Source organism: Gopherus evgoodei, chromosome 2 (genome assembly GCF_007399415.2).
Source record: "Gopherus evgoodei ecotype Sinaloan lineage chromosome 2, rGopEvg1_v1.p, whole genome shotgun sequence".
Taxonomy (NCBI): Eukaryota; Metazoa; Chordata; order Testudines; family Testudinidae; genus Gopherus; species Gopherus evgoodei.
The window spans coordinates 47,889,728-47,907,887 of NC_044323.1; the positions used below are offsets into that span (position 1 = coordinate 47,889,728).

The 18,160-nt window shown below is 43.8% G+C and overlaps 1 protein-coding gene across 9 annotated transcripts in view; it reads left to right on the top strand.

Annotated features, from left to right (window-relative positions):
• Positions 1-11,329: 11,329 nt before the first annotated feature.
• The window catches only part of PPP1R9A (protein phosphatase 1 regulatory subunit 9A), a 258,577-nt gene continuing 251,746 nt past the window's right edge, over positions 11,330-18,160 (top strand). For 3 of the 9 annotated variants that reach the window (XM_030550587.1, XM_030550588.1, XM_030550593.1), the window contains exons 1-2: positions 12,312-12,426; positions 14,450-16,143. In XM_030550587.1, coding sequence (XP_030406447.1) covers positions 14,683-16,143 — 1,461 coding nt within the window. In that variant the 5' untranslated portion in view covers positions 12,312-12,426; positions 14,450-14,682. Of the gene's footprint in view, positions 11,525-11,991; positions 12,059-12,310; positions 12,427-14,449; positions 16,144-18,160 lie in introns of those variants that run through there. The other 6 variants (XM_030550590.1, XM_030550591.1, XM_030550586.1 and 3 more) reach the window with 5 other exon arrangements.

Genomic DNA, 18,160 nt, shown 5'->3' on the forward strand with positions numbered 1-18,160 from the left:
TCACACCCTCCCCCTGTTCTTATGTGTCCCTGCACCCTCTTCTCTCCATCCCCATGTGGCCTGTACCTCCCTCAATCACCTCTCCCCCACATCCACATATGGTCCTGCACTGTCCTCCCCGATTCCCATGTGTCCCTGCATCCTCACTCAGCCAACCCCTCCTTGCATCCTCATGTGGCCCTGCACCCCCAATTAGCCACCCCCATGTGACCCTGCATCCCCACTCCCATTCAGCCCCTGGCTCAATGCTATCACCCTACTAGCTCCTGTGCCTACTCCAGTCTGTCCTCCAACTAGTCCTTCTGAATCCTGGTTTATGTGACCCTTAGCAGCCCCATGTGTCCTGCTCTGTATCCCCCCCATAACCGTGTCTCCTCATCTAGCTCCATGGGCAGGCTGCTGTGTGGAAAGCAGCCTCTCCTCCTTCCTATCTGTGGCTAGCTGCTCCAGCCATGAGCGGGCTGCCCTCTGTTCTGGCACCACATCAGCCCCTTGTGGGCACAAGGTGAAACGGCAGTGCCTCTCCAGCAGAATATATTTTCTGAGGAGAAATAAAAATCTGCAGGGAGACATGAATTCTGCACACATTTTCCCCCAGGAGTCTCTCTCTTATTGTCCAACGGTCTGTAGCTCAGGCAGTCCATTTATTTTTATTTTCAAAGCACCCCTCCCAGCTCTAATTTGCAGGCAGGCAATCTCTTAGTACTTAATAAAACTGTTTGACCTACAATTGACCTTCTTTCCTGGGCTTTTTTCGTACACATCCTCTCCACCACACAATGCCATCTTCACCTCAATTGAACAACACCTTCAGTTTGTGAAAGGTACTTTTCCTCCATTTTGTTTATATATTACACAGAGATTGCATAATAGTTAATCTACTAACTTCCATGTTTATACTATATTAGAGTAGCAATTTGATTTTATTTTTCTTTAACAAACTTGAGCTGTTTGGACTTGATAGACAGGAAGTAATTCATAATTGTTCTCACCCTAAATCTCTATCTCTACTTTACAGCATTTTTGTGAGAAATATACACCAAGTATGTATATGTGATAAATTGAAAAGGTTTTTGATAAATTTATTATTCACCTTTAACCACCTTACTTACCCTCTGCCTACTAATCCAGATATCTGGCACTTGTTCTAACATCTCCAAATCAACTGAATGGATGCCATTTAAAAAACAAATCAGTCTGCCAGAAAAAAAAAATTTCCTTCTTTCCCAAATATGGAATGTGCCACAAAATCAACATTCCAGTTTGAGGGACAGCTTTAAACTCTTGAGGTCTTATTTCTTTGCAGGAGTAGAACAGGAGTTTTATGCTATTATGAAGGGGATATTTCCAGCTCTGTTTGAAGTCCAGCATGAAAGATTAGATTTTAAAGCAGTGACGGTCTTAGATACAGAAATTCTTTTACATTGTTTTTAGAAGTTTCAGTTGAATGGCTCCTGTTGAACCTTAGACGGTTGGACTCATGGTAACTGAGGCACCTGCCTTCACAAGTAAGTAGATACAAGAAACAATCGCAATAACTATATTTAAAATTCTCTCAGATTTAAACTTTTCCATAGTGTGACATCTATAGTATATATGACTGACGCTTGTTAATAACTCACTCATTGCTTTGCCATTTGTGAGTAAAACAGCCAAATAAAGTTCATGCTGATGAAAATTTTATCCCATCCCATATTTCATTGGCAATCTGGTAGTGAGTTGTGACCTCTATATTCAGGTTCCAGTCTGACCTTGAGACCTTGTTTTGGAAAAGCTCTAACATCTGTATTATTTGCGGTAGACTTTTGAAATATGGCAAGAGGAAAGCCCTTTGTTAAAGAGTGTCCTTTCTTTGTTCCATGAGGTTCCATCTAGGTTTTACTCTGATACACATTTTGAAAGTTGCCATTTTTCTTCTCTCTCACTTATATTCCTAATCAATTATTTTGGCGGCAGGCCAAAATAATCGAATACAAATATCCTAAAAAGTCACATGGCACACATTGCACTGGGAGTGCTGTAGAGGGTGAGTTGGTTTGGGTCTCTGTCTCTTCCCCCCCCCCCCCCCCCAGCCAAGCATGTTGTATCAGAGGCCTAGCTCCTTCATTCTCACTGCCTGGCATGAGAGGGAGAAGGTAAGGGAGAGAACGCAAGGCTTGGCACCCTCTAATAACCCCCTCCAGAATGAAGTGCTCCTTCACTCAGGAACAACAGCCATCTCCTGCTGCCTATTGATGTGGTTAGTCCTGTAGCTCCAGGGGTAGAAGTTTGTGCTGAAGGTACAGGGTGTTCGAACCCTGCTGATGATGCATGGTTACAAGGGAGTCAAAATTTGTTTTTACCTTTTTAACAAAAACAAACCCTAGGAAATTATGCTAAAAAAGCTATGGTACAAGAATGTCATTTAATTTGCAAAGTCTAACACTAAAAAATTAGGAAATACCAGACCTATGCTTGCTCCTGCAACCTTAATTCTGCCCCCTTGTATGTGTGCATTATAGTATAGATACTACTTCTCCCCTCCACAAAACCCTAGTCTCATGAGGTGCACAGGATGGACACATAATGGGGCAGAATTAAAGATGCAGCAGCAACCTTAATTCTAACATTTCCTAACTTTCAAGTGTTTGTCTTTGCAACCTAATTAACATTCTTTTAATATAGCTTTGTGTGTAATCTGTAACATATATACAGTAATTTTCCTCTGTACTATACAAATTCCCTTTGCTATCTCAGACTAGCTGCACATTAGTAAAATATTCTTGAATTTAATACAATATCCTTATTGTAATAACCTTCCTTCAATTACTATTCTTTGTAGCCAGTCAAATATTAGCATGACCTAGGCCTCTTATGTAGTTTCATTATCTTTAGAGGCAGTTCTTTTTTTTAGAAAACTGCAACCTAAAGGCCTCTTTGAGATTGTTTCAGAGCTGTCAAGTAGTTTAACTTGTCCTAAATGAAATTAATACAACCTTCTAAAATACTCCAAGTGAATGATACTAATGAGCCTTCACCCTGAGCATCATGGATTCTTGGTGTTTGAAACAAATGAGTTGGCAACTCTTCATATTAATTCATTATCAAACATATTTCAACGTTAACAAGACTAAATTTTGTTTTATGCTGTGCAGATCTGCATAGTGAAAGAGAGTCTCTTTCTTGCTAAAAGCAGCAAAGAGTCCTGTGGCACCTTATAGACTAACAGACGTTTTGGAGCATGAGCTTTCGTGAGTGAATACCCACTTTGTCGGATGCATGTAGTGGAAATTTCCAGGGGCAGGTATATATATGCAAGTAAGAAGCAACCTAGAGATAACGAGGTTAGTTCAGTAGGGAGGATGAGGCCCTGTTTTAGCAGCTGAGGTGTGAAAACCAACGGAGGAGAAACTGGTTTTGTAGTTGGCAAGCCATTCACAGTCTTTGTTTAATCCTGAGCTGATGGTGTCAAATTTGCAGATGAACTGAAGCTCAGTAATTTCTCTTTGAAGTCTGGTCCTGAAGTTTTTTTGCTGCAGGATGGCCACCTTAAGATCTCCTATTGTGTGGTCAGGGAGGTTGAAGTGTTCTCCTACAGGTTTTTGTATATTACCATTCCTAATATCTGATTTGTGTCCATTTATCCTTTTCTGTAGAGACTGTTCAGTTTGGCCGATGTACATAGCAGAGGGGCATTGCTGGCATATGATGGCGTATATTACATTGGTGGACGTGCAGGTGAATGAATCAGTGATGGTGTGGCTGATCTGGTTAGGTCCCGTGATGGTGTCGCTGGTGTAGATATGTGGGCAGAGTTGGCATCGAGGTTTGTTGCATGGATTGGTTCCTGAGTCAGAGTTACTATGGTGCAGTGTGCAGTTACTGGTGACAATATGCTTCAGGTTGGCAGGTTGTCTGTGGGCAAGGACTGGCCTGCCACCCAAGGCCTGTGAAAGTGAGGGATCATTGTCCAGGATGGGTTGTAGATCCCTGATGATGCTTTGGAGGGGTTTTAGCTGGGGACTGTATGTGATGGCCAGTAGAGTCCTGCTGGTTTCTTTCTTGGGTTTGTCTTGCAGTAGAAGGCTTCTGTGCACTAGCTTTCTTGCTAGTGCTTCTGTGGGGTAGCCAGGTAGAAGACTGTCTTAGTCAAGGATCCGAACATGCATGGAAATTTAACTTCCCTTTTAAGCATAGATGTAATCCTCCAAGGGTTGGGATACATTAAACAGGAGGGAGAAAGCAGAACTGGGTTCCCTTCACTTCTATATCCTCCACCCCGCTGTTCTGCGGATTAAAAAAAAAAGACACCTGGAGTCTTAAAAATCGGTCATTCAACATCATTTTATAGCCACTGAATTCACTCAAAACAATGTATCCATGACACCAAACAGTAATGTTTAAAAGCAAATACAATTCATTTATATCCTACAGTACATGGAAAATGATAAATCAGCCTTGGCACCTTGAATCCAAACTGGTTGGAAGGACAGTCACTGATAAAAGGTTGAAGAGACACTGTCAAGTTAAATTTCCTGGGCCTGATTTTTCCAACACATGAAAAAATCAAGAGCAATTTGATTGAATTTAATGGAATTACACTGATGTAAGTGAAAGGAGAACTAGACCCCATTATGCATAACCCCTTAAGGAAATTCTGCTCTCACTTCAGGCAGTGTAAATCTGGAGTAACTCCATCAGCTTTAGTGAAGATACTCTGGATTGACACTGGTGTCAATGAGAGCAGAAAGTGGCCTCTCGTCTTGTCTGTGCAGCATTATAATATTTCTCAGAAATTTAGAGCAATGTCAGACATGCTTTAATGGAGCATAAAAACACCTTCCAATCAAACAAATAGGTTGCCATAGTAATACTAAGAATTAAAGGACCTTATTTTTCTTGATTTACATAGTTGAGTGCATGGTTGCACTCATAGTTGCAGGTCTTATCTTTCATATAGTGACATTTTATTTAAAGCAACACAAAATTTATTGTACTGTAGTACATGTAGCTGTAATATAGGTACTGTGTAAATCCAGATGTAGGCCAAGATTTTCAAAAGAAACCAGTGACTTTGTATGCCTAACTTGAGACACCATAAGAGTGAAATCCATGAATGAACCTACATGTTGCAATGCTTACTATTAGGACACAACTTTTAGGCACCTAGAAAAATCACAGATATCATTGTGATTGTAGCAATGCGTGACTCATCTCTCTGGCACCTCCTGCTGGTTATCCAGGGAATTAGCTCTTCAAGTCTCTGGAGCGCCCTCTGCAGATCAGTGTCCACCTGCCACTAGCCCCCATATCCCTCCCAGGACTTGGTACCCCTTGTGTTTGGGGTGCTTCCCCCTGGCAATACCCCCACAGTCTCAGGGTCTCCCCACCCAGGGGAACCCCCACCCCCTATCCCTACCTTGCCTCAGTCATAGGCTACTGTCAGTCACAAACTCGCCCCCAAACCCTGAGGCAGAGTGCAGTGTCAGCCATTCATCGTAGGCAAGGTTGGGTCTGGACCTGCCACCTCTCTCTGCAACCCAGTGCCTCTATGGGGCCTTGGACAAGGCCCTGCAGCCTGGGGAAGTTGCCATCCTGGAGCTCCTCAGCCCCACCTCACTCTAGGCACCCTGAGCTTCCGAGCAGCCAGGCTCTCTCCGCCGAGGCTTGCTGCTTGCCTAGCACCAGCCCTCTCACTGTCTCAGTCCTCTCCCAGGGCTGATTTCCAGCCCTTCACAGCAGGAACGGGTGACCACTCCGCTATAGTGATCCACAAAGCTGGGTTACGCACTCAGGATCTCTATACAATGAATGGGGAGAGACAGGTGCCTTAGAATGTGATCCACAAAAGCCAGTAAGCTAGGTAGCTCCTTGCCTAAGTTAACCAGTGGGAAGTGCCCTTGTGCTAAGCCCTGCCCCTTTCTCTGAGATAGCAGCCTAAGTCCAGGCTGCAGGGAGGCACCTATATCTGCAAGTGATCTTCAAACAGAAAACCCACTCCTGGCTTAGGAGCCTATTTAGTTTCTTCTCAAATGTGTTAGATGACAGCCTTGCTCCACACAAAATGGCCACAGGAAGAGGGGATGGTGGTGCCTCTGCCCTATCTTCCCCTACCAATAACTTTTAGCCAGTGGTTAGAGCACTCAGTTGGGTTGTGGGACACCCTGATACAATTCCCACCTCTGCCAGAATGGTAAAAGGGATTTTAAATAAGGGTCTCCCATCTCTGAGTGCTCTAACCACTAAACTATGGGATAGTCTGATGCGGGGTTCTCTCCTGTTGAAGATCTTCCACTGTGGATAAATAATGAAAGAGTCATAGTCCAGTAGTTAGGGTACCCATCTGGGGAAGGGGGGAAGCAGGAGACCCTGGGTCAAGTTCCTCTGCTCCAACTATTCTTTCAGTATCCACAGTGCAACAGCTGTGAAATGAAGTTGGGTCTTCCACTTCCCAGTTGAGTGCTCTAACCACTGGGCTAACAGTTATAACGTGGAAAGTGGTGGCACCGTCACCTCCTACTGGCTTTTGAATGGGGCCTGATGTGTTATGTGCATTCAGCGGATGCACACTGAATCTGCACTCTTGGGTGAATTAGGTAGCTGAACGACTATCTTCCCCTGCTTCATGAATCGCTCTGGGGCTTAAGTGGGAGATAGGCATCTGGATGCCTAGAAGGCAGCAGTGCACATGCGCAGAGGCAAAAACTTTGGTGCCTAGGGAATTTTTACTTTGAAAAAGGTATGCACTGAGAGAGTTTAGCATGTACAGGATTTGGTGGGAGTTTTGTAAATCACAGCATGGGTCTTAGGTGCCTAAAAATGGGACTTAAGCATGTAAGTCTGGGGTTTAGGCACCTACGTACTTCCATGAATCCCACCCAAAGTGCTTACCACCAGCACTCTGAAAATCAGATCTCCAGTTGCATGCTATTTGTTTAAAGGCTGCAACACAAACACAAACCTCTTCCTCTCTCCATCTGGAAGTTCCAGGCTTCTTGTGTGTGTGCTCATCTCATCAGCGTGTAAGAAATGCAATCCCTTAGATTTACTACTGAACCTTTCAAGATGCACTCTGTGGAAGTATGCTATACAGTTTTGTAAAACTACTTGGCAGAGTAATGTAATGTTTCTCTGATATATTATTTACATCATAGAAAAAAAGTTACCTACAGTTGTGATAGAAGAATAGAACCCAAAGTTTTATATGCAAAAATCCAATTAGAAAAAATTCTGATTTTGATGTTTATAACAGTGGATGTGTAGCACGCAGCTTTGATAACAGGTACAAAATTTAAAATGAAATACAATATTTAATCTCCTTAAGATTTTAATGCATTTCAATCATGTTTCATCTCCTGTTAAGGTGTTTACTCATTTTAGTTCTCAGTACCATAAAATATGAATGTCAAATTTCCCATGGATATCGCTCTCTTACATGCTAAATTGTTTTCTAGCTGCTTTGCATGCTTGTTATGTATTCACAAAGTAAATAAGACATTTACATTTCTGTTTAAAGTTTCTATTCATCACTACGCTCTGTTGGGTCCAAATAAAGGAGACTTCCAGTTTTTTTAAAGCAATTCTCTCTATGGAGGTTAAGTGGTTTTCTAACCATTCTTTGTGGTTTTATTGCACATTGGAAAAACTAACCCCAACTATAATATGATGGGGGCTAATTTAGTTACAACAAATCAGGAAAAAGATCTTGGAGTCATTGTGGATAGTTCTCTGAAGATGTCCACGCAGTGTGCAGAGGCGGTCAAAAAAGCAAACAGGATGTTGGGAATAATTAAAAAGGGGATAGAGAATAAGAAGGAGAATATATTATTGCCTCTATCTATTTATCTATCTGGAGAAAGTAGATAAGGAAAAGTTATTTACTTATTCCCATAATACAAGAACTAGGGTTCACCAAATGAAATTTATGGGCAGCAGGTTTAAAACACAAAAAAGGAAGTTTTTCTTCACACAGTGCACAGTCAACTTGTGGAACTCCTTGCCTGAGGAGGTTGTGAAGGCTAGGAGTATAAGAGCATTTAAAAGAGAACTGGATAAATTTATGGAGATTAAGTCCATTAATGGCTATTAGCCAGGAGGTGTAAGGAATGGTGTCCCTAGCCTCTGTTTGTCAGAGGGTGGAGATGGATGGCAGGAGAGAGATCACTTGATCATTACCTGTTAGGTTCACTCCCTCTGGGGCACCTGGCATTGGCCACTGTCGGTAGACAGGATACTGGGCTGGATGGACCTTTGGTCTGATCCAGTATGAACTCTCCCTTTCTCTAAATTGATACTGATATTTACAATGGCACTGTCAAGCAGTTTAATTAGGCCAAAATTTGATTTACGTTCAGATGTTTAGAATCTGATGAGGAACGTGCAGTTTTTCAGTTTTTAAATTTCTATTTAAAGATGAACTATGGCCTTTTTAGGTTTTGTACTGGGGACTTACATGGGGGTTTGAATCTTTGACTCAGCAGGCTGGGAAGAAGTTATTCCATGGCTCCTCTGAATTGTAGTAGTGTTTGTGGCATGCTCCCTAGACTTGATCTTCAGTCACTTGGTCCTTTTAGTACACAGATCCACCTGTTATACCCTATCCCTGCACGCTGCTAGAAAGAGAACTCTGGCATAGCAGTATTCAGCCATGTTCAGGGAGCACAGAATTTCCCTGTGTGACTTTATTATTTGTATTACTCTAATGCAGGGTAGTCATGTGAACCACAGGCCAAATCTGGACTGCTAGATGCTTTTGAACAGACTTATAATCTTTTATTTACTTATTATTTTTTTAATTATTTTCTCTGGAGTCTGGATCTTGACTATACCTTAACGACAAAATTTGGACCTTGACAAAAAATAATTGACTACCCTTCTGTAGTTTGTAGGAGACTTAGTAATGGACCAGGATCTCATTATGCTAGGTGCTGTACAAACACAGAACAAAAAGACAGTCCCTGCTCCAAGAAGCTCATAAACTATCTACCTGTCTGTCTGTCTATATCTTACAAGGACATGAAGGCATCACATGTTTTCTCACGTGGCTACATCATACTATCCGTGAGGAGCAAGACTGTGAACAGATGTCACACAGGAATGTGCAGGCTCCAGCTGAAGACTTGGAATGACACTTGGCCTTTTTTCAATCAATTTTTCAAGTCTGTTGTCCTCAAAGCATTTACAACCTTTACTGATAGCTGATCTTCATTCAGGTCTATCCTTGACTATGTCTTTGAAGTTATCAATGTTTATGATACACGAGGTGAGATTCTGCTTAATGGTGTCTTTGAAGAGTTTTTCGTTGATAACTCCTCCTGCACGTTCCATATTTCAGCTCACCCCAGAAAACTTTTTCAGGCATGTATAATCACCCATTCTGAAAAAGCAGCAAAGAAGCCTGTGGCACCTTATAGACTAACAGACGTATTGGAGCATGAGCTTTCATTGGCGAATACCCACTTCATCGGATGCAAGTCACCCATTCTGATAACATGACTTGTTCATCTCAGATGAGCTTTTATGATCATTGCCTCAATGCTGGTTATTTTTGCGCTTTTAAGGATGTTAATATTTGAGACTTTGTCTCACTAGTGGACCTTCAGAACTGAGAGGGGACAGTGCATGTGAAAATTTTAAGTTGCTTAACGTGTCTGTGGTAAACTATCCTGTTTCACATCCATATGGCAGGAATGCTATTGCTGCATTGGATATCATCAATTTTATTGACTGACTGATTGTGTGCTGGTTGAGTATTCTATGACGAAGTCTTCCAAAGACCTGGCTTGCCTTTCCTATTCTATTTGATGTGTCTTGATCCAGGGAACCTCACTTGAGATGGTACTGCCAAAAGACAACAGATTGATATTGACAGATGAGAGAGTGCTGGTCAGCATGATAGGCAGTGATCTCTGCACATAGCAGTCTAGCTGTTTTTTAAGTGCCTGTACTCCCACATAGCAGTACACTGAGTATTTTGATGGTTTCCAGGGCCTAGGGCAGTGGCTTTCAACCTTTCCAGACTACTGTACCCTTTTTAGGAGTCTGATTTGTCTCGCATATCCCCATGTTAAACCTCACTTAAAATCTACTTGCTTACAAAATCAGACATAAAAATACAAAAATGTCACAGCACACTATTACTGAAAAATTGCTTACTTTCCCATTTTGCTATATAATTATATAATAAATTAATTGGAATATAAATATTGTACCTGTGTTTCAGTGTATAGTATATAGAGCAGTATAAACAAGTCACTGACCATATGCAATTTTAGTTTGTTCTGACTTCGCTAGTGCTTTGTATGTAGCCTGTTGTAAAACTAGGCAAATATCTAGATGAATTGATGTACCCCTTGGAAGACCTCTGTGTACCCCTGGTTGAGATCCACTGGCCTAGGAGACCTAGTCATGGATCAGGACCCCATGGTGCTAGATGCTGCCATGCTTATGCAAAGGTGGGAATTTTTTGTTCCTAAATATTAGTAACTTTCCTACTGAATTGACTTGGATTGCTGAAACTTTCTTTTCTCAAAGAGCAAACGTTTTCTGGAAAAGCACAATTTGAGTTTGGGAAAAAAATCCCAATTCTATTAAATTCATTTCTATTTCTGTCCCTTACTATGTCAGCTTGTTAAAATAACTTTGAAAAAGAAGGAACCGTATCATATAGGCAATCAATCTTGAAAGGGACTTGTTTTCCCATCAATATTTATGTGTTGGATATTGAATGTCACAGAAACAGAGAGATTTTGAATTGAGCATATTTGATACTCATTGAATAACCAAAGCTCTAAGCCTGTAAACATGTAAGCAAGTGTGTAACTTTATATACTTTCCTTAGTCCCAAAAAAACAATGGGACGACTTGTGTTTAAAGTTACACACTTACCTAAATCTTTATGGAATCAGGACATAAGTGACTGGAAATACATGTAGCATTTTTGTTTTTTTCATTTTTTTAATCATACACATCTTCAAGCTATCTCCTGGACACTTAAGCAATTAAATAAATGAACTCTATATGTGAGTTGCTATATGATTTAAAAATCATTACCTTCTGGAGTGCCAGTTTCCCAAACTACTTTAGGAGGTTGCTGGATCTCCTACTCTGGAATTTTTCTTATCATCAGTTCAAAACCTGGAAATTATTGTGGGGAATGCTGGAGCACGAGCAATATTTACCTAATGCCAGTAGTGGCTGAGCTGCTTGTGTGCTCTGAGTCTAAGACAGGAAACTAGTGTAGCCTTATCTGTTCAATCCAGCAAAAAATACATTTGCTGAAATTTAAGGGGATGAATGAGCATATATTGTAACTCCACTTTATTATCTTTTTCACTATTTAATTGTTTGCACGTTGTGCAAAGACCATTTGACGTAAAGAAATTAACTGGGGGCGGGAAGTCCAAGATCCTGATCTTGCAACGAATTCTCCCCTGGCGCTTATTGCAGAATTGAGGCTCAAGTGCAGCTTTGCTCTTCCTCAAAAGAAGCCCGCTGGTTTCGGTCTGGCCTGCGGATGACGCTGCCTGTCTGCACCGACAGTGGGGTAAGGACGGAGCATCATTCTCACCTGCAGCCGGCGGGGCCCCTTTTCCAATGGATCCCAGAGCCAGCGGGGGAGTCCCGGAGCCGGGGAGGCTGAGCCGCCAGGAGCCTACAGCAGGTGCACCATGCAAGTGCCTCTCTGTCCCTCGCCACCGGCTCTGAACTCCTCGGGCTCTGCCCCCTAGTGAAGCCCCGAGAGGGAGAGCGGCCCGCGGCTGCGCTCGCTGTCCCCAGGGGCTGTTCTGTGACGGGCTGGTGGGTTCCCGCGCCCCGGCCAGTGCGCGGGGCCCTAGTGCCATGGCTACGGCTGAGGGACTAGCCTCCCCAGCGCGCAGGGGAAGGAAGTGACCTGCCCGGAGACCGGAGGGGGAGTCTGCCGATCGCGGGGCCCGATGCGGCGCGCCGGGCGGGAGGAGGCGCCCACGGGGGCCCAGCAGGGTCCGCGGTCGGTGTAGTGAGCTTGCTGTGCGGCCGGACTGCAGCGGGAGCGTGGCTCGCCCCCCCGCGGAACAAACCATTGCAGCTCGCCGCGGAGGTGAGGCACCTGTCATCCGCCGCCCGCGCTCGGCCTCCGCTCGGCGGCGGCAGCTGGCAGCGCACCCCCGCGCGCGGCGCAGACGTTCCGCACGCCCGGCCCCCGGGGAGCCGCGGGGCGGGCGCCGGGCTGCGGCGGGGCGCGGGAGCGCTCTCCTCCCCCCAGCTCCGTGTGCGCGGAGCGTGTCGCTGCCCCAGCCGCCGCTGCCTGCAATGGCGCTGAGTGGCGGAGTCGGAGGCTGCTGCCGGCTGGCAGGCTGGGGGCGGCAGCCGCGCCGGAGCCGGGAGCTGCGGGAGCCGCAGCTCTGAGCGCGCAGGGAGCCGCGGGAGGTGGAAGGAGCCCAACCCGGCGTGCAGCTCCTCTCCCGGGTAAGGGGCCGTGCGCGCACCGGGGAGCAGGGGCTGAAGTTAGGACTCGGGTGCAGCTTGTGTGCGCGACAAGGGGAGACATGCCCGGGGGCTTTTGTTTCCTTATACGCTGTAGCCAGAGACGGGGGTTTATGGCCACTGTGCTTTGCTCCCTGCCGTGATTGCCACGGCTGCTGCTCCTACGCAAGGTGGTTCTTGGGCCAACGCTGGTGTGGGATCCTCTCGCCTTTCAGTCCGGAGAAACCGGTTCTTCGCAGCACTTCCCCTTTCGGAGGGGTTTGCTGTGACGCCAGACAGGATCCTTTTACCTTAAGTTAGCCTTTCTTTTTCTTATTATCGTTGGAAACATCGGCTGGAGTCTGTAAAGGAGGAGGCAAAGGGAAATGATCGGTGGCTAAGGAAAAACTGCTACAGACACCCCCCTTCTCCATAATTGTTGATTTTTTTTTTTAAATTGATGATCCACGGTAGTAGAGATGCTGCTGCTGCACCTGCTGGTTTGAACTGGTTTCCATCATATACGGGTATACAGTTTGGTTCAATGGCGCTCAGCACCCCCACTGTACCAATGGTTCCAGCGCCCCTGCACAGCAGTTGAGCCACAGCTGTGTGCAACCCTCCCCTGCTTGTGCATGGCTAGCTGGGCTTGAGTTTGGAGGTGATCTAAGAGTGTGTTCTCTTTCAGGAAGGTGATGAGGGGATTGTGTATTAATAGCCACATAATATTGCTTAGTCTAAAATAACCTCTTAGGCTTAAAGACTGGCGAATAAATGTGTAAGGTACTTGATCCGTAATCTTCCTGCTCTAAAATGCTAGGTGTGACTGCAGTATTATAGCATTCCTCCCTATTAGTGAGGAGCACAGCAGTCCTCATGCATTGCATTTGGAACTAGCAGCAATAAGTGATAGGCTAGAAGGAAGATAAGGAAACCGAAGGATGCTAATGAGAGAGATTTTGCTCTCGATTAGTCATGTGTTGTTCTCCTGCAATTCTCTGGGCTAATGTTCAGACTGGAATCAGATTGAGTTCTCATCCTTTACCTTAAACACCACTCAGTCTCCCCCCTGCCCCCCAACTAAGAATCTCTAAATTCGTCCTGTTGAATCATGTAACTTTCCATGCAGTTTATTATATTTAAAACATAGCCTTTTTTGGTGTGGCAACTCAGTGGGCACGCAGATGTGAACTGGAAGATTGAGAGATTTAGCCTGTAGCTCCATTTTTTGTAGTTCGCTAGATGCTTCCATGCTCTTTGTCATGCTAAAATAGTACAGCAAGTGGAAAGGGGCAAGTCTTATTAAACTTCACTTCACTATTTTCAACACAGAATGATACCTTTTGAGTGCAATTTTTCTAATTCTTTTGAATGTTGTTTCATTGTTGAATCATTGGTCTCTGCATAGAAACACCATTCAAAGCATACTATTGTGTAGTTCAGAGACAACCTAGGTGAAATTGCAAATGTTAGCAGCTCAGGGAAACACAGTCATCACGTTTGCATGAAGTATTTCGTGCCCAGACATAAATAACACTGAGATTTTAGTTCTGTTTATTTTGTCCTTTACCATCTCCAGTCAAAAAGTTTGACTGCAATGAAACACTGGTGACATTGTTTTCCTTGTAATTTTATTCTTTGTAATTTTGTGTTTCACCTAGACAAATTTGTTTATGTTGTAATATGTTCATAGCATACATCTGAACATCACAAAACTGCCATGTTTCATTGTCATAGTGGCATGTTAATTAGTACTTGGAAGGAAATTTACTTTTATGTGGGCGTATAAACTTTTTCAGACTGTCTAATTGTTGAATCTTTAGCAAATTGAGTCTGCTTTAGAATTTTAATACATGTGTGCATTTTGGTAATGATGCTGTGTGAAGGATGAATCCCTGCATTTGTTTTTAATTTTTATTTCTAAATATCAGTTATATCAAATAACTTGAAAATTGAAGTAATTGATTTAGATTTGAAGAAATACAAATGCATGACTCGATTCAAAAAGTTGTACTTTCTGTTGCAGGTTAAATCTACATTTGTTCTGGAAAGCTATCAGTCTTGCCACTGTGTTTGGTGTCATGGTTGCTTGCACATATTTAGATAGTATCTGTCAGAATACCTGCTGAATATGGCCCTGATGGAGACCAGTGCCACCTGAGAGGCACTTTCTTCTCAACCAGAATCTCACTAATAACAGAAGGCTGAGAGTGGTATATCAGTCACTATGTATATTGGTTTTGCACTCCTGAAGTAAACATGATGAAAACAGAGTCTTCAGGAGAAAGGTCAACCCTCCGAAGTGCCTCTCCTCACAGGAATGCTTACAGAACTGAGTTCCAGGCACTAAAAAGCACCTTTGACAAACCTAAATCAGATGGAGACCAAAAAACGAAAGATGAAGGAGAGGTCTCTCAGCAGAGCAGGGGGAGGAAATATGGCTCAAACGTCAACAGGATTAAAAACTTATTTATGCAGATGGGCATGGAGCCCAGCGAGAGCACTGGAGTTACCCCTAAAACCAGAGGGAAAAGTGGTCCCCTGTCTCCTCAAAGAATTAGACCCAAAGAATTTGTGGAGAAGGCAGATGGCTCAGTTGTAAAACTAGAGTCTTCAGTTTCAGAAAGGATTAGTAGGTTTGATACTGTGCATGGTGGTCCTTTCTATTCCAAGTTTACTGAAACTCGAAAGATGTTTGAACGAAATGTTCATGAAATGGGACATTCCAATCGCTATTCCCCAAAGAAAGAGCCAGTAGTTTCCAATGAACTCCAAGATGAGTGGTGCAGCTCTAAGTCTAATAGAGGCAGTACTGATTCATTGGACAGTCTTAGCTCAAGGACAGAGACCATCTCTCCAACAGTGAGTCAGCTCAGTGCAGTGTTTGAAAACACTGATTCACATACTGTAATAGTTTTAGAAAAGTCAGAAAACAATGAAGAATACTCTGTAACTGGTCACTACCCACTAAACCTGTCATCTACTGTTGAAAATCTGTCCTCCACTGTTGCAAACCTTGATGGATTCAGTCCCTTAAAAGATGCTAGTGCCTGGTCTTCACCAGCCAAACAAACTACAAGTTCCGTATCTGCTGAGACCTTTCAGCAAAACAGTACGTCTTCAACAATAAGAGAAGCTTCTAATAGCACTTTGCCAGTATCAAAAACAAATGAAGAAATAAGGAAGAATAAGGAAGCAAGTTTTGATCCTGTTGATGTTTGTGCAGCAACTAAACAAGAATTGGCCAGCATTAACAGCGAAAAGCGTGAAGAATCCTATACCAGGACTAAGGAAAAAATAGATACAGAAGTTTCTTTACAACAAAAAGAACATTCACAAAATGCAGAGAGCGCCTGTGTTGGCACTGGAGCTGCAGACATACCAAGAAACTTGGTAGCAGGTGGTGATTTTGCAGCAGATGTAGCTTCAGATGCTACTGAATCCCCCTATGATGATGCCAGTGGAAAGGAAGTCCAGGAAGACTTGAATAACTTTCAGAGTTCACATGTATATATGCACTCTGACTATAACGTCTACAGGGTGCGATCAAGGTATAATTCTGACTGGGGAGAGACAGGAACAGAACAGGATGATCAAGATGACAGTGATGAAAACAACTATTATGAACCTGATATGGAATATGCTGAAGTTATTGGATTGCCGGCTGAAGATGAAATCCCAGCAAACAGAAGAATTAAGTTTAGCAGTGCTCCAATTAAGGTAATTTCCTCTCCCCAAACTTTGATTCTTATTTGAGCTTAACTTTGTTCAGGGTAGATTTTTGACAGCTGCATCTGATTCTGAAAAGCTTGCAGAGGTCCTTGAGACCATTTTTTGTTGTAGCTGGGAAGTGAGCATAATTTCAAATGATTTAAAGGGAGCTGAGTTCTGATGGCCCTGTCTCATTTCTTAGTCTACTTTGTGGTTGATTAAACCAGGAGAAATTGAGAATGAGTTTCAGGTTTGTGAGGCTTTGTAATTGAAACATACACATTCTGATGTATAGGACTTTATAAATATATAAATAGCATGGTGAAATATAAAAGGCATCTGTATGGTGACCATCATATTTACGTTATTTTTGAAATTTAAAAATAACTTATGCATTCCAAACAGCTGCTGTTACTTTAAAGAACATCTGTGAAGAATTAAAGTTTTGGAGTGAAATACTGTATGGTATGAAATATAATGTGCTGTTGAACAGCGACAGTTATCCACTAGTATTGGATCATTAATCTTCATCTGCATCAGTAACCTTTAATTGCTAGCTTCTTCAACAGTCAGTCTTTTTTCATGCTTCTTACTAATATCTACTTCAGTAAAGTAGGTATTAGTATAGGTTGGGGTGGGCAGACTTTTTGGCCTGAGGGCCACATTGGGGTTGCAAAACTGTATGGAAGGCCAGTTAGGGAAGGCTGTGCCTCCCCAAACAGCCTGGCCCCCACCCCTTATCCGCCCCTTCCCACTTTTTCCATCCCCTGACTGCCCCCCTCAGAACCTCTGACCTATCCAACCTCCTCTGCTCCTTGTTCCCTGGCCGCCCCCTCCTAGGAATCTCTACCCCTAACCGCCCCCAGGATCCCACCCCCTGTCCAACCTCCCTGCACCCAGTCCCCTGAGTGCTCTGACCCCTATCCACACCCCAACCCCTTAACAGGCTCCCCGGGATCCTACGCCTATCCAACCTCCTGGGTTCCCCGTCTCCTGACCCCTATCCACACCCCTTCCCCCTGACAGGCCCCCTGGGACTCCCATGCTTATCCAACCCCTCCCGGCCCCCTGACTGCCCCCCAGAACCTCCGCCCCATCCAAGCGTGCCCTGCTCCCTGTCCCCTGGCTGCCCCCCGGGAACCTCTGCCCCAGCCCCCTTATCCTGCCACTCAGAGCAGCATGTCTGGCAGCCGCGCCGCCTGGCCAGAGCTTACGTGCTGCTGCTCTGCTTGGCAGGAGCGCTTAACCCCACGGCCCAGAGCACTGCCTGCATAGCAGCATGGATGCAGCCGGGGAGAGGCCAGGGGCTAGCCTCCCCGGCCGGGAGCTCAAGGGCTGGGCAGGAAGGTCCCGCGGGCTGTAGTTTGCTCACTTCTGATATAGGTGCTTTAGCGTCTTATGTACATTGACATATACTAGAAGTAATTTAAAAGTCAATCCACTGAAATATACTTGATGTAAAAACATTGTTAAAAATAACATCTAAGAATGTGGACTGCTTCAAGTGTTTTAAGTTGGGGAAAGTTGGGGCACAATGATTTGTTACAACAGCATTTTAGCTCTCAGCATCAGAACTGAATTACTCATGGGTTGCAAATGAAGTGCATTTGATAATCTCAGTGTAGTTACCAATGGACACTTATCCACACTGAAAAAACACTAAGGTATTTGGCACACGTGACAGTCTTTAAAGAGCCAAATACTGGGCTGGTGCAGACTAGGAGAAAACTAAGATTCTTTTCTGAAAAGTGACACTGTAAAAATGATTCCATCTGGTTTGACTCATCTACTTCCTCTATGTATTCTGAGACCACAACTACTTAATTTAGTGTGAAAAATAAACGTTTTTGCAACTTGTCCTATCCTTGTGGATCCAGCTGCACGTGAGTGAGCCGGATTCTGTTCTATCTCATACTTAATCAACACAGTTAACTAAATTCCAGTTACAGGACCAAACTCTAACCACTGTTACACCTATTCAATCCCATTGAAGATGCGCCTGATTCTCCACTGCCTTCCCCCTTGT